General features: G+C 40.1%; 1 protein-coding gene and 1 pseudogene across 5 annotated transcripts in view; both read right to left on the minus strand.

The window, feature by feature from the left end:
- The window catches only part of SLC17A3 (solute carrier family 17 member 3), a 24,353-nt gene extending 9,773 nt beyond the window's left edge, over positions 1-14,580 (minus strand). The window contains exons 1-6 of one of the 5 annotated variants that reach the window (XM_055570829.1): positions 14,479-14,580; positions 11,724-11,854; positions 11,046-11,215; positions 6,252-6,463; positions 5,670-5,903; positions 5,502-5,589 (exon numbers count right to left, since the gene is read on the minus strand). In XM_055570829.1, coding sequence (XP_055426804.1) covers positions 5,502-5,589; positions 5,670-5,903; positions 6,252-6,463; positions 11,046-11,121 — 610 coding nt within the window. In that variant the 5' untranslated portion in view covers positions 11,122-11,215; positions 11,724-11,854; positions 14,479-14,580. Of the gene's footprint in view, positions 1-5,501; positions 5,590-5,669; positions 5,904-6,251; positions 6,464-11,045; positions 11,226-11,723; positions 11,855-14,478 lie in introns of those variants that run through there. The other 4 variants (XM_055570827.1, XM_055570828.1, XM_055570830.1 and 1 more) reach the window with 4 other exon arrangements.
- Positions 1,995-3,525, minus strand: LOC129645541 (elongation factor 1-alpha 1-like; annotated as a pseudogene).
- Positions 14,581-16,468: the final 1,888 nt, after the last annotated feature.

Raw genomic sequence — 16,468 nt, forward strand, 5'->3', positions numbered from 1 at the left:
CACCTGGAGTTCTGGACAAACTTCTCACACACAAGGAAATGTTATCTGGTGTAAGAAATAATAACAGGGTGCCATTCCCATGCTCTCAAGATTTTTTGTGACTTTTAGTAAGATGTATAGGTCAGCCAAGAAGAATGTTAACTGTCTTGTCTTTCGCACGCTCTCCTGTATAAATGTAAGATGCTGAATAAAGTCGTGGTCAGACCGCTTCCCTTTGTGGAGACGTGTCTGATCCTCTCGACCCCATCTTTGTTGTAGTATTCTTTTGCTGTAGTATTCTTTCTCAGCCGCGTCGTGCACGTTCTCAGGACCTGATCGACTTTGCCGGCTGGCTCCGGCAAAAGCTGCATTCTTTTCTCTAAACTCTCTGCCTTTATGCCAGTTATAATGGGGGACATGTCACTGCATCAATCCAAGACCTGGGCCCCTCTTGTTCTTTCCACCTGTTTGCACCCTATCTTAAATGTATTAACTCACCCCCTTTTCCTTCTTACGTCTCACTCTGTATTTTAAATTGGCTTGACAAACTGCAATTATAACACCTGTTTTTGTCTGTGAGCCTAACTGTTCCATGACTCCTGGCTTGATTGTGTACCTGGGACTACCACTGTATTGAGGCAATTTCCCCATGATAGATATGCTTTATTTATTCAACATTTATGTTTCTAAGACTTATCCATGTTGTTGCATTCAACTATTCATTTTCATTGCTGTATGATATACGATCCTTAGATTAAAGGTGCATGTGTGTGTGTTTCCATTACTTATGAGATCTGCCTCAAATATGAGCTACCAAATCTGTTTAGTCTGCTTCTTCTTCTTCATTAATTTATTGAGCTTCTCAAGTGGTTATAAAGCTTCCTACCTATAGGTATACCTTTGTGGGCCCATTAGAAGAAAATAAAATACAGTATATTTTGTCCTAGAGGCTAGCAGTAGCTAGGCTCTTCTGCTAAGGAATTCCCCAGTGGCTCAGTTGGTGAAAAATCTGTCTGCAATGCAGGAGATCCAGGTTCGATCCCTGGGTAGGGAAGATCCCCTGGAGAAGGAAATGGCAACCCACTCCAGTATTCTTGCCTGGAGAATTCCATGGACAGAGGAGCCAGGCAGGCTACAGTTTGTGGGATCCCAAAGAATTGGACACAACTGAGTGATTCACTTTCACTTTCACTTTCTGCTAAGGACAGGTACTTTTCTGAAAGTCCTCCTCCAATCTCAAGAGCTGAGTGATGCTGTCCTTAGTGCAGCCTACTAGGGAGCCCTAGCATGAGTGGAAATGGTAGTTTCTCTGAGAATCATGAAGTAGGCAGGTAGGTTCAGTTCACTCCACCTGTTGATGGGTTCCTCCAATGACTTTTAGTCTAGGCCTCCCAGACAACCATAAGTTCTGTGTTCACAGAACCAGGTTCTGGAGGCCATCTACCTGGGGCTGCTGATTCCCCAAAACCAAAGACAAGGGAGACTCTAGAACTTGCAGTCTTGTACATTCCCAAGATTCCTCTAGACAGTCAGCTGACCTATCCCAGGTGCTCTGTCCCTATTTAACAGAAAATGAGAAGAAAAGGAGTTGCCACTTTTATAAGGTCACTGCCTTCATTCCAGTCTTTTAAATTTTCTTTCATGCTTTCCAACTCCTGAATTTCTTGTACTGTATTCTGGAACAGTATCTCGATATTTGTCCAGTTCACTGATGAGATGGCCTTATCCTCATATAGGTATTCAGATCTCTCATTTCAATTAAAAAATACTAGCAGTAATATTTTTTTTTCTCATTAAACTTTTTTTAATGGGTCTCAAATTCTGTGACAGATTTTTGGTCAAGTTGTTTTCATTACCTGTGGCGGATTTGTTTTGATGTTTGGCAAAACTAATACAGTGTTTCAAGTTTAAAAATAAAATAAAATAAAAAGAAAAAAAAGAAAAAAAAAGTACTGATTTTAAAAACTAATAACTTAAACTGCCACATACAAAACATATGGTCCACAAAAACATTCTCCTTTCCTTCTGAAGGTTTTACGATGCATTGTTATCATTAACCAGTCTTTTACTATTAAACTTAAATGGCCAATTGAGACAAACAGTTCTGAGACCGTTCTTCCACCACTGATTAAGACTGGGGTGGCAGGTATTGGGGATAATATTCATTTAGCCTTCTGAGCTTTCTGGGCAGACTTGGTGACCCTGCCAGCTCCAGCTGCCTTCTTGTCCACTGCTTTGATGACACCCACGGCGACTGTCTGTCTCGTGTCACGCAAAACGGCCCAGGGGAGGATAATCAGAGAAGCTCTAGACACACATGGGCTTGCCAGGAACCATATCAACGATGGCAGCATCACCAGATTTCAAGAATTTAGGGCCATCTTCCAGCTTTTTCCCAGAACGACGATCAATCTTCTCCTTCAGCTCAGCAAACTTGCAAGCAATGTGAGCTGTGTGACAATTCAGCACAGGTGCATATCCAGCACTGATTTGGCCTGGATGGTTCAAAATAATCACCTGAGCTGTGAAGCCAGCAGCTTCCATGGGTGGATCATTTTTGCTGTCACCAGCCACATTGCCACTACGGACATCTTTGACAGACACGTTCTTGACATTGAAGCCCACATTGTCCCCAGGAAGGGCTTCACTCAATGCTTCATGGTGCATTTCTACAGACTTCACTTCAGTTGTTACATTGACTGGAGCAAAGGTGACCACCATGCCAGGTTTGAGAACACCAGTCTCCACACGACCCACAGGGACAGTACCAATACCACCAATTTTATAGACATCCTGGAGAGGCAAACGCAAGGGTTTGTCAGTTGGGCGAGTTGGTGGCAGGATGCAATCCAGAGCTTCAAGCAGGGTGGTTCCACTGGCATTGCCGTCCTTACAGGTGACTTTCCATCCCTTGAACCATGGCATATTAGCACTTGGCTCCAGCATGTTGTCACCATTCCAGCCAGAAATTGGCACAAATGCTACTGTGTCGGGGTTGTAGCCAATTTTCTTAATGTAGGTGCTGACTTCCTTAACAATTTCTTCGTATCTCTTCTGGCTATAGGGTGGTTCAGTGGAATCCATTTTGTTAACGCCAACAATTAGTTGTTTCACAACCAGGGTGTAAGCCAGAAGGGCATGCTCACGGGTCTGCCCATTCTTGGAGATACCGGCTTCAAATTCACCAACACCAGCAGCAACAATCAGGACAGCACAGTCAGCCTGGGATGTGCCTGTAATCATGTTTTTGATGAAGTCTCTGTGTCCTGGGGCATCAATGATGGTAACATAGTACTTGCTGGTCTCAAATTTCCACAGGGAGATATCAACGGTGATACCACGCTCACGTTCAGCTTTAAGTTTGTCCAAGACCCAGGCATATTTGAAGGAGCCCTTTCCCATCTCGGCAGCCTCCTTCTCGAACTTTTCAATTGTTCTCTTGTCGATCCCACCACATTTGTAGATCAGATGGCCAGTCGTGGTAGACTTCCCTGAATCTACGTGCCCAATGACAACGACGTTGATGTGGGTCTTCTCCTTTCCCATTTTGGCTTAGTATTTTTAATTAGCAACTATTCTTTTTAAGTGAATGTCATGTACACATATCCCCCTGGGTCTCTCTGATATTATTCATTAATTATTTAAAATCTTCTCTTTTTCATTCAGATTAATTACAGTTTTTGAGTTTGGTTTTTCTCTTTCACTCTCTTGATTTTCTCCAAATTTTTGAGGATTTAGGAAGACCATTCCTTATTTATATTTGAGGACATCCCTTAGTCAGCTGTGATAACCAAAGTGAATCTCCTTAGTCTAAACTGGAGCCTCCACTCTCCTACCAGTGGATGTGAGCTCTGATGACAAAGATTAAACCTCTGGAGTTGTGAAGGACTCTCAAAAGGCATAAGGTCAGGGGTGTGTGTATGTGTGTGTACATGGCTTGTTGTCTGGACTTGAAGAGTCCTTGGCTCTCTAACTCAGCACTCATACTTTGGCCATCTACAATGTGTTAGAGATGTCCATCACCAAAGGTTGTATATTGTCACCCTTCTTATTTAACTTATATGCAGAGTACATCATGCAAAAGTCCAGGCTGGATGAAACACAAGCTGGAATCAAGATTGCTGGGAGAGATATAAATAACCTCAGATATGCAGATGACACCACCCTTATGGCAGAAAGTGAAGAAGAACTAAAGAGCCTCTTGATGAAAGTGAAAGAGGAGAGTGAAAAAGCTGGCTTTAAACTCAACATTCAAAAAACTAAGATCATGGGATCTGGTCCCATCATTTCATGGCAAATAGATGGGGAAACAGTGGAAACAGTGACAGACTGTCTTTTCTTGCACTCTAAAATCACTGCAGATGGTGACTGCAGCTATGAAATTAAAAGATGCTTGCTCCTTGGAAGAAAAGTTATGAGTAATCTAGACAGCATATTAAAGAGCAGAGACATTTCTTTGCTGACAAAGGTCTGTCTAGTCAAGGCTATGGTTTTTCCAGTAGTCATGTATGGATGTGAGAGTTGGACTATAAAGAAAGTTGAGCACCAAAGAATTGATGCTTTTGAATTCTGGTGTTGGAAGACTCTTGAGAGTCCCTTGGACTGAAAGGAGATCCAACCAGTCAATCCTAAAGGAAATTAGTCCTGAATATTCATTGGAAGGACTGATGCTGAAGCTGAAACTCCAATACTTTGGCCATCTGTTGCGAAGAACTGACTCCTTAGGAAAGACCTGATGATGGGAAAGACTGAAGGCAGGAGCAGAAGGGGACAACAGAGGATGAGATTGGTTGGATGGCATCACTGACTCAATGGATATGAGTTTGAGCAAGCTCTGGGAATTGGTGACGGACAGGGAAGCCTGGCATGCTGTAGTCCATAGGGTCTCAAAGAGTCAGACACAACTGAGTGACTGAACTGAACTGAATGTGTTAGCCATACTGTTTCCATTTTCCATTACTCCTCAGTGTAACTGAAATTTCTTCCTCTGGAGATTTCATTCCAGGCACACTGTCCAGGCAGATCATTATCAGAAAGTTGTTCTCAGGAGAACTGAGAGCAATTCCAAAGAAGATTAAGTTGGATCCATACCTTACACTCAACACTAGTATAAATCCCAGTATGTCAGAAATTTAAATATAAAAAAAATGAAACCATGCATAATCAATAAAAACCATGGTTGGATGCTTTTGCAACATTTTCAACTATGAGTCAAAGTCCAAAAACCATAAAATAAAAGAATGATCAATTTGACTACATAAAAATGCATTTTTGAAAAATGGCAAAAATCATTATAAGCAAAATCAAATCACAAATGACAGCCTGGGGAAAATAACTGAAAGTCATGTCAGAGACAAAGGACCCATCCCCTAATTTATAAATACTTGATCAACATTAAGCAGAAGACAAAGAATCTTGTAATGAAAAAAAGAGTGGTCAAAAACCAAAAAAGCCAAACTGTCAAAGAACTCAGTGAAAGAATGTTGGATTGTAGTGGACTCGTTTCAGTGATATGTATTTACCTGATATGGCAATGCCACAGAGTCGACTTCGTTCATGTGGAGGACTCCATCTTTCCCAGATTGCAAACTGACCCCCATATTCTAACCCCTGAAATAAAAATAGAGTTGTTGATATGTGGTCCCACAGAGATATTCATATTCAGTCATATTTATAAAATATCTGGGTACCAGGCTCATGCCCTGAAGTATTCGAGTTGCAATGAAGAAAACTAGTCCAAAGTCAGCTGCCAGAGGGGTGAAAAGAACAAGAAGTGAGGATCCAAGCAGAGCAGCACCAACCACTGGCTTTGTTCCTACTCTTCCAGCCAGGTATCCACTGGGAGCCAGTGTCAGAATCATGCCATAGTTGATAGCACTAAAGATGATGCCCTGGATTTGAGGGTTCCAATCATACACAGGGGCCTTAAAGAAAAAGACAACGCTTTGGTAAGCCATGCATAGGAAGGCCCTTTCATAACTTAAGAAGCTTCTTTAGATTTTTCACTTACTTATAAATCACAGTTTCCTCAATTAAAACTTTTTAACATATAAATTCTAGAAAAATATAGGGAGGGAGGTGAAAGGGGGTTCAGGAGGGGAACACACGTACACCATGGCTGATTCATGTCAATGTATGGCAAAACCCACTACAATATTGTAAAGTAATTAGCTTCTAATTAAAATAAGTAAATTTTAAAAAAAATTCTAGAAAAATAAACATTGAAATGAACAGCAAAAACAAAAACATAACTTGAATCTTTCATTGCTTACCCTTGCAGGAAGACTCTTTGGGGAATTATTTGGATCACCAAAGGAATCAACAGGCAACCCCTCAGTGGAGTCATTAAATGAGGGCTGATGGTTTGTGCTGTTGACCATGGCTACCATGGTGATATTCATGATAATATTTTGTGCCATTATTATGAAGTTGCAGAAATGTACGATGAAGGCTATTCCATAGCGAGTGGAACAAATGCTAGGAGCTAGAAATATTAAGACAGTGTATTAGCACTTTCCTTATCGAACCTTTATTTACTTTTCACAAGTTAAAATACAGAAAAGTATCTCCTGATGATTCAAATGCACTTCTATTGGCTTTGGGAAAGAAAGATTACAAAAGGAGGAAACCACTGAGTTGAGTCAAAGGATGTTTTATACCACAGTTTTATAGACCCTGACTTGTTCTGGGGAGTTCTGTTCTTCTTGCAATTTTGTCTTTCCAATTCTTAGGTAATTGTAGTCTATGGCTGATGAAATTACTCATAGTTAAATATATAAAGATATGATATATATTAAAAGTAAATATATACATAAAAATAAAATATGTATATATATTTAAATTATATAATTTATAAATACTAAGTTATATACATATATACATAGATAATGTTAATTTTAAAATATTGAACAAGTTGTTCACTGGTGTAGATTTATTATTCTTCTCATATGTCTTAGTGAGGGCAAACTTTCACTTAAATTTTGAAATTAAACCTATAAGTTTTCTCATTAGAAAAAAATTGATACCTACAAACTATGAAAAATATAGTAAAAAAATAACAGAAAAAGAAATGAGCACAAAATTAAAATAATCTGTTTTTGTACTTTCAGTAAAGATGGCTATTGCCAGGAAGAAAGTATTGCAACAATTCAGAGAGAAGTGAAGAAGCGTGGACTAGGTTGGCAACTGTAGAAGAACTAAGATATGATAAGATCCCAGACAGATCCCAGTAGGTGAGTAACTGAATATTGGTTTCAAGTTTACAGATTGGGGGAGGAGCATTGCGGGGATTCTTATTCTAAACAGCAGGAAGAATGGAGTTGGCTGTTCACTGAGGAAGAGATCTGTGGAAAAAGAAGGTTTGAGGCAGTGGAGTGATAAAGAACTTATTATTGGACAGTTAAGACAAGGATGCCTTTTAAGCACTCAGAAGATGCTGAGAATGTTGTTGGATATAAAACTCTAGAGTTTAGGAGAGATGTAGAGGCTGAGGCATAACACTGGGATTTAATAATCTACAGATAATACTTGAAGCCATGATATTTAGAAAATGAGAATAAATAGAGAAGATAACCAAGGACTGACTAGAGTTCTCCAACATTTGGAGGTTGGATAAATGGGGAGAAATTGGCAATAGAAACCGAAAAAGAAGGGTAGGTGGGATAGGAGAAAACCAGGAAGAATGTGGTGACCTCAAAGCCAAGGCGTAAGGGGCTACAGCTAGGAGGGAGTCAGAAGGTATGTCAGATGTTTCTGGTAAGTTATGTAACATGAGGACTGAGAATTAACTCATTTAACCCTCACAACAATCCTGTGAGGCAGCTACTGCTATTGTTTTACAGGTGCAGGGAGGTCAGCTAACAGAATAGCTCAGGTCTCTATGCTCTTATCCACTGTGCTGGCCCTATTCTGTCCCAGATGATTCCATGAGAATATCTTTGCCACAACCCCAGTGCCCTATGGGGTTTGTAGGTGTAGGAGAGGAGGATAATACTATGCATCATCAAGAAGTCCTCAAAACTTCAAGAAAAGAAGTGTCTTGAGGTTTACAAAAGAGCCTTTCCCCCAATGCTATACTCTCTTAAGTGGAATACTAACCTTTGCATTGAATGGAGGGAAGGAGGAGGAATTTGAAAGAAACTGGAAAATACACTGTAATTGGAATGAGGAGTTCAAAAATAATATCTTTGTAAAGTTTTCCTTTTTCAGGAATGGATGATGATTTCCAATGTCAATCAGATTAGCTAATAATTTATCAGTTCTTGTGGCCTCTGATTTCTCCAATGTACTTTGGCATCATAGAGGCCAAAGGCTATTAAAAGGGATTATCAGCAAACCAGGTGACTAATGCTTCACAAATGGGTGGAATGAAGACCCACCTCATGTGATTGCTGAAAGATCCACTAGAGAGTATATTTTAAAGGCTTAGTCTGCTGCTTGCTGCATATTAAGTTACAGGCAGCACAGTGGATAAGAGCATAGATACCTGAGCTATTCTGTTAGCTGACCTCTCTGCACCTGTAAAACAATAGCAGTAGCTGCCTCACAGGATTGTTGTGGGGGTTAAATGAGTTAATTCTCAGTCCTCATGTTACATAACCTACCAGAAACATCTGACATACCTTCTGACTCCCTCCTAAGTTCAAGTGTTCCCTACAGGCTCCTATAGGCTTCCCTGGTGGCTCAGACGGTAAAGCGTCTATCTACAATGGGGAAGACCTGGGTTCAATCCCTGGGTCAGGAAGATTCCCTGGAGAAGGAAATGGCAACCCATTCCAGTACTCTTGCCTAGAAAATCCCATGGATGGAGTAGCCTGGTGCAGGTTACTCCGTCCATGGGGTCGTAAAAAGTCGGACACGACTGAGCCACTTCACTTCACTTCACAGGCTACTATATGTGTCCTACATCTCTGTGTCTTTTTGACTGCCCTGAGCAGTTTTCAGAATCTTAGTTCCCTGGTCAAGGATCAAACCCAGGTCCCCTACAGTAGAAGTTAGGAGTCTTAACCTCTGGATTGCCAGGGAATTCCCACTATATGTGTCCTTAAAAATGGTTTCCTGTGTCTAGTGAAAATATATGAAAAATAATGTTGGTGCAACATCTCATGTGTTAAATTTTTAAAAGTCAGTATATAATACAAAAATACTGCATTTGGTCAAATTTACTTAAGGTACATCATTTTTGCTCCACTAAGAATCAACTGATCAACTAATTAACAAATCAAACTTAATAGATTCAAAACTAAATTCCTATGTTTCCCCTCCCAATCCTGCTCCACCCAAATTGCTTTCCAACTCAGCTGACAGAAATACCATCCTTCCAAATACTTTACAATTTATCTTTGATTTTTCTTCCATAGCCTATATCTCATCTACCTAGAACAGAGTGTTGTCTTTACATTCAAAATGTATGTAGAATTCTACAGCATTTGCAGTGCTCTAGTTATACCATCGGAGAAGGCAATGGCACCCCACTCCAGTACTCTTGCCTGGAAAATCCCATGGACGGAGGAGCCTGGTAGGCTGCAGTCCATGGGGTCGCTAAGAGTCAGACACGACTGAGCAACTTCACTTTCACTTTTCACTTTCATGCATTGGAGAAGGAAATGGCAACCCACTCCGGTGTTCTTGCCTGGAGAATCCCAGGGACGGGGGAGCCTGGTGGGCTGCCCTCTATGGGGTCGCACAGAGTCAGACACGACTGAAGTGACTTAGCAGTAGCAGTAGCAGTTATACCATAAATTTGGTCACACCCTTTTCTGCTCAAAATTCTCCATGTGGCCTCATTTTGTTAAGATTAAAAACTAAGGTCTCTATAATGGCCAATGGAAGTGAAATATTTGTAACCATTGCTTCAGATTTGTATTTTTCTTAGGAAAAAGGCCCAAGGAAGTACTAATTCCAACTGTAGACAAGTGTCATGTTAAAGGATATCATGAGATGTATATATACATGTATTGAAAAGGAAAATGGCAACCCCTTCCAGTATTCTTGCCTGGGAAATCCCATGGACAGAGGAGCCTGGTGGGCTACAGTCCATGGCGTCACAAAAGAGTCAGACGTGACTTACAGTGACTAAGCAGCAACAACATATATGTGTGTGTGTGTGTGTGTGTGTACACACGCACATACATACAGATACGTTATATATAATATATACAATGTTATATCTATATAACTACATCTATCAGTTAATCTATGTATATGATGTGCTAAGTCGCTTCAGTTGTGTCTGACTCTTTGTGACCCATGGACCATAGCCCGCCAGGCTCCTCTGTCCACGGGATTCTCCAGGCAAGAATACTGGAGTGGGTTGCTATGCCCTTGTCCAGGGAATCTTCCCAACTCAGGGACTGAACCCACAGCTCCTGCAGCTTCTGCATTGCAGGAGGATTCTTTACTGCTGAGTCACTGGGATAGGTAAGAAAAAAAGAAAAAAAAAAGTAGCTACACAACTTAAATATACAACCCCAAGAAGAATTTTCAGGTAAAAAAATACTTTCTCTATTGGATATACAGGAAAAATAATATGTATCCTTTAAGAATAATGATTATAAGGCAAACAGGAACATGTGTGGTCCAAAATATACAACATAATATATACATCACAGAATTATGTAAAATATACATATAAAGAGAGACAATAAAAAAATCACAGTGGTTGAATTAAGCTTATTAATTTTTTCATTTCTTGATTTTTTTTAAGGTTTCTGTAATTTTAAAAATTTTCCTAATTAAGCAATGTAATTACGCTTATAATATTACATGCAGTAACAAGCAGAGTACACAATACTGCAATGTACAATGTGTAGACAATTTGGTAGCAATTATCAAGAATATAAATGCATATGGATTAAGATTAGAAGGTAATCATCAAAAGTAAAATACATTTTTAGAATAGTGGTATTTGTTTCTTTCATTTTGCAAAGGTACAATAATAGTATTGAATACTGGATTTCAAAAAAAGAATTATACAAGTTAAAAGATACAAATTCATTTCTTTGCATTATAACATTGTAAAAATCCACCATAAAATCCTAAAACCACCTAGTCGAGACCGAGTTTACCTTTCCTAGGACTGAGCTTCTCATCCCCTTGTATATCTTGAGAGTTCTTCCCTGCTGTGGGACTCAATTCTGTCATAGTGGCAATTGTGTTCTTCTCTTCTGATGTCTGTTTTTCACCTCTCAGGGTGATGGAGTGTGATCCAGTATATCAGGCATGAGAAAAGAGACTCCTTTAAAACACTTAAAAAGTGGGCAAAAAAAAAATTAAATAAAAATAAAAAGTGGGCAACAGGCAAACAAAAGCTGGTGGGAGTCACTTGGAGTCAAGTAGTCCACCTGACCAGGAGCCACTCTCCTATCTAGCTACCCCTTTGGCAAGGTAGAGCAGGCCAAAGTAACCTAACTCTAATTCACATCTGGCTGAGTCTTGTCCAACATTTATTTACATTGTTTAACCTGTGATCAGAAGCAGCTTTGTTTCAGGAAGAATCTCAAGCTCTAGAATCAGAGGACCTCTGATACTTCTTAACTTTGCAATAGCAGATGAATTAATAGACTGTTCCTTTATCTGTCAAACTACTGTGATGAATTTCATTAACTATTACTGACTACCATAAAAACAAGTTGGGCCATTCCATCTGGGTTGGGTAGAAAAGGATCATCACCTACTCTTGGCTCAATACAATGGGTATACCTAAGGTTTGGAACTGTTTATTATTTAGGATCTGGAGTACTCACCACGTGTCGATTTCAGAGTGGTAGATTTGGAGCTTGGCGTTCCTTAGTTGATATCCAGGCTTGTGATTTACCTAATGCACCAAGTGTTACCAGGAGCAAATTTGTGTATTTCAGTTTCCCATCTGTTGTTACTAACAATGACAACAACAACAATGCAGCTGCAGCACCTTCATCAAGGATTTATACAGATTCAATAGACTGCGCATGGTTGCTATATGGTTTATTGGCATCATTGCTGGAGTTTATTTCACTCAGCATAATTATTTTGAGTCTCATCTATGCTGCCCATATTAATACTTCATTCCTTTTTATTGCTGAGCAATACTTCATGGCATGGTTATACCACAATTTGTTTACCCAGTCACCTTTTGATGAAAAATTGCATTATTTGCAGTTTGTGGCCATTAAAAATAAAGCTGCCATGAACATTCAAGCACAGGTCTTTGTTTAGACATGTGCGTTCATTTCTCTTAAATACCTGTAAGTAGAATGGCTGGGTCATATGATAAAGATATGTTTAACTTTTTAAGAAAATGATAGATTGCTTTTCAAAGTGGTTGTACCATTTTACATCCTCACTAACAGTGTATGAGAGAGTTCCAGATCCTCTACATACTAAACAGTTTGATGTGGTCAGTCTTTTTAATTTTAGACATTCTGAAAGATGTGTAGTAATATCTCATCATTGTTTAATTTTTATTTCTCTAATGAGGTGGAGCATCTTTCTATGTGTTCATTTGCTATTCATATATCTTCCTTAGAGAGGTATCTCTTCAAATCTTGACATGAGGAATTCTAATTCCCTGGTGTGGCCAGGACTTTTTAAAAATAGACCTTTTACACCTGAAACTAACAATATTGTAAACCAACTATACTTCAATTTTACAAAATAGGGCTTATACACATAGGTTACCTGCCCTGATTTTAAGCACAAATATTGTTTGGGAAATACTTGACTAAATAATAAATATGTGGCCATACACATTGTCTTGTACAACCTGGCAATGATTAACAAGCATATGTTTTTTTTATTAACAACTTTTCTCCATGTGTGATATTTATTCTTACTTCCATGTTCTGCTGTGATGTCAATGTAACTCTGTGGTTATGAGACTTTACCGTCCCCCTACTGTAGGACTATTTGGACTGGAACATTCTGAATGTCAGATTACTTCCAGTTTTCTACTATCTCCATTCCAGACAACAAGGCATGCCTTGTCTTGGAAACCAGAGTGTCCAGTCCCAGCAGATGTGACCATATACATGAAGATAATTCTCCCAGGAGATTTTATAAGCATTCACTCACACAGCTAAACAGGTGGCTAAGCATAGAGAGCAAATACAGATCCACATAAGGGAAAGCTCTGAGAGCATTTGGCTATCAAGGGAATATCTGAATTTCAGGAAAGCTTAGTGACCTCAAGAAAGTTTTCTGGCTGGATGCCCTGGCAGTGAAGTTGCCAGGATAATTTCACTCCCATTAGCCTCCAAGGTCTATGCATATGCAAAAGAAAGTACATAAATATCATATGTGTTTTTTATTTATATATGTGTTTACACCCACATGTATAATCACACATATTTTTTAACAGCTACCTTATTTCCCACTATTGGTCGAGAAAACCCTGCTGGTTGCCTGAATCAGAGATAATATGGCATCGTGAGATGTTTCTGGTTTGAAGTCATGTTCACAGGGAATCATTCTGAGGTTCACCTTCCTGCAGAGCCCCCTGGGTTTAAAGGCTGGGGTGTTCTAGCAATAGCACCCTGTCTACACATCTGAAAGGTCACAAGGACCACCAAAAACTTGTAACTTCTACATCCCTGCCTTGAGGATTCTCCCTGATCACCTCCTTCAAACTATCCTCAACACACCTACCATTTTCTGGTGGCCCTGGTGACCATTCCATTGCCTCTTCTATCCCCAACCATTTTTGTTTGGTTAAATTTCACACCATCTCACTGGTTCTGACTCAGCATTCCTCTAGATGCTGTCTTAGACCAGAGTCACCCCCAGCTCTGTCTTGTGTCAAAGTCCTGGACCCTAATTGATCTAGGTAGGAAATTAAGGCAATGAACTTAACTACAAAAGGCTGGAGTCCTTCAGGACACTGGGAATAGCCCTGTTGCTGCTGTGAATCTGCCCAGGAGAAAAATCCCGCACAACCTTAATGGGGGTGGGAGGGAATGAATCTTCATGTAAGAGATGGTGATGCGATTGCTAATGCTTTCTTATCTGGAGTGTTCTTTCACAACCACTCTATAGCTCTTCCTGTGTGTCCCACCAGCTGTTGTGACAACAGAAATTATGATAACCACACTTATTAACTACTAACCCAGGCAGTTCACATCAACACCAGATGGAGATATTATTGACCCTCTTCATCCAGCTCATCCCATTGGTAAATGAAAGCACTGATGTTTGTTCACAAGCCCCCAAATTGAATTCCCAAATCTCAGCCTTTAAACATTTCACTGGAGCACCTGTTTCTTGGAAAGGTCTTCCACAGTTGGCATTTTCTCAAAGTTTTGGGTTATCAGGCACAAAACTTCAGGTTCCTGCTTCTACCTCTCTTCTATCCATGTTATTAAGGAGATGGGGCTTTTATATCTTCACTCACTTTTTTTTTTTTATCAATATGAGAAAACCTGAGACTTGGGGGTATACAATATACAATATACAAAAAATATACAACTGTTACACAGAAAGGACCCTTCGAGGTCTTTCACAGCAACACCAAGATAAGTGACTTACCGATTTAGTGTCTGAGGAAGGACTTTGATTTAGAACCTGCTCTCCCTTCAAGCTCTCACCCTCTACAACTTTGCCCGCAAGCAGCTGCAGATGCTTTGCCACTCTGGGGCTTGACTCGGTAATCATTAATGAGATTCATCAAACTAGAAGCTAAATGAGAGGGCGTCTTGCCAAGTGGCCGTTGGGGAAATGTGCCTTGAATATTCAGAATTTGAACCTCCTCTGCACTTTCACCTGCTTATCCACTGACATGAGATTCTTGACCTTTCTCCTTGGATTCAGTTCAGTTCAGTTAAGTCGCTCAGTCGTGTCCGAGTCTTTGTGACCCCATGGACAAAAGTATGCCAGGCCTCCCTATCCATCATCAGCTCCTGGAGTTTACTCAAACTCATGCTCATTGAGTTGGTGATGCCATCCAGCCATCTCATCCTCTGTCATCCCCTTCTCCTGCCTTCAATCTTTCCCAGCATCAGGGTCTTTTCAAATGAGTCAGCTCTTCACATCAGGTGGCCGAAGTATTGGAGTTTCAGCTTCAACATCAGTCCTTCCAATGAATATTCAGGACTGATTTTCTTTAGAATGGACTGGTTGAATCTCCTTGCAGTCCAAGGGACTCTCAAGAGTCTTCTCCAACATCACAGTTCAAAAGCATCATTTCTTCGGCGCTCAGCTTGCTTTATCGTCCAACTCTCACATCCATACACGACTACTGGAAAAACCATAGCCTTGACTAGACAGACCTTTGTTGGCAAAGTAATGTCTCTGTTCTTTAATATGCTCTCTAGGTTGGTCATAACTTTTCTTCCAAGGAGTAAGTGTCTTTTAATTTCTTGGCTTGCAGTCACCATCTGCAGTGATTTTGGAGCCCCCCAAAATAAAGTCTGCCACTGTTTCCACTGTTTCTCCATCTGTTTGCCATGAAGTGATGGGACCAGATGCCATGATCTTTGTTTTCTGAATGTTGAGCTTTAAGCCAACTTTTTCACTCTCCTCTTTCCCTTTCATCAAGAGGCTGTTTAGTTCTTCTTCACTTTCTGCCATAAGGGTGGTGTCATCTGCATATCTGAGGTTATTGATATTTCTCCCAGCAATCTTGATTCCAGCTTGTGCTTCATCCAGTCCAGTGTTTCTCATGATGTACTCTGCATAGAAGTTAAATAAGCAGGGTGACAATATACAGCCTTGACATACTCCTTTTCCTATTTGGAACCAATCTGTTGTTCCATGTCGAGTTCTAACTATTGCTTCCTGACCTGCATACAGATTTCTTAGGAGGCAGGTCAGGTGGTCTGGTATTCCCATCTCTTTCAGAATTTTCCACAGTTTATTGTGATCCACACAGTCAAAGGCTTTGGCATAGTCGATAAAGGAGAAATAGATATTTTTCTGGAACTCTCTTGCTTTTTCAATGATCCAGCGGATGTTGGCAATTTGACCTCTGGTTCCTCTGCCTTTTCTAAAACAAGCTTGAACATCTGGAAGTTCACAGTTCATATATTGTTGAAGCCTGGCTTGGAGAATTTTGAACATTACTTTACTAGCGTGTGAAATGAGTACAATTGTGCAGTAGTTTGAGCATTCTTTGGCATTACCTTTCTTTGAGATTGGAATGATAACTAACCTTTTCCAGTCCTGTGGCCACTGCCAAGTTTTCCAAATTTGCTGCCATATTGAGTGCAGCACTTTCACAGCATCATCTTTTAGGACTTGAAATAGCTCAACTGGACTTCCATCACCTTCTCTAGCTTTGTTTATAGTGATGCTTCCTAAGGCCCATTTGACTTTGCATTCTAGGATATCTGGCTCTAGGTGAGTGATCACACCATCGTGATTATCTGGGTCGTGAAGCTCTTTTTTGTACAGTTCTTCTGTGTATTCTTGCCACCTCTTCTTAATATCTTCTGCTTCTGTTAGGTCCATACCATTTCTGTCCTTTATTGGCCCATCTTTACATGAAATGTTCCCTTGGTATCTCTAATTTTCTTGAAGA

The sequence above is a fragment of the Bubalus kerabau genome, chromosome 3 (genome assembly GCF_029407905.1).
Source record: "Bubalus kerabau isolate K-KA32 ecotype Philippines breed swamp buffalo chromosome 3, PCC_UOA_SB_1v2, whole genome shotgun sequence".
NCBI classification, from domain to species: domain Eukaryota; kingdom Metazoa; phylum Chordata; class Mammalia; order Artiodactyla; family Bovidae; genus Bubalus; species Bubalus kerabau.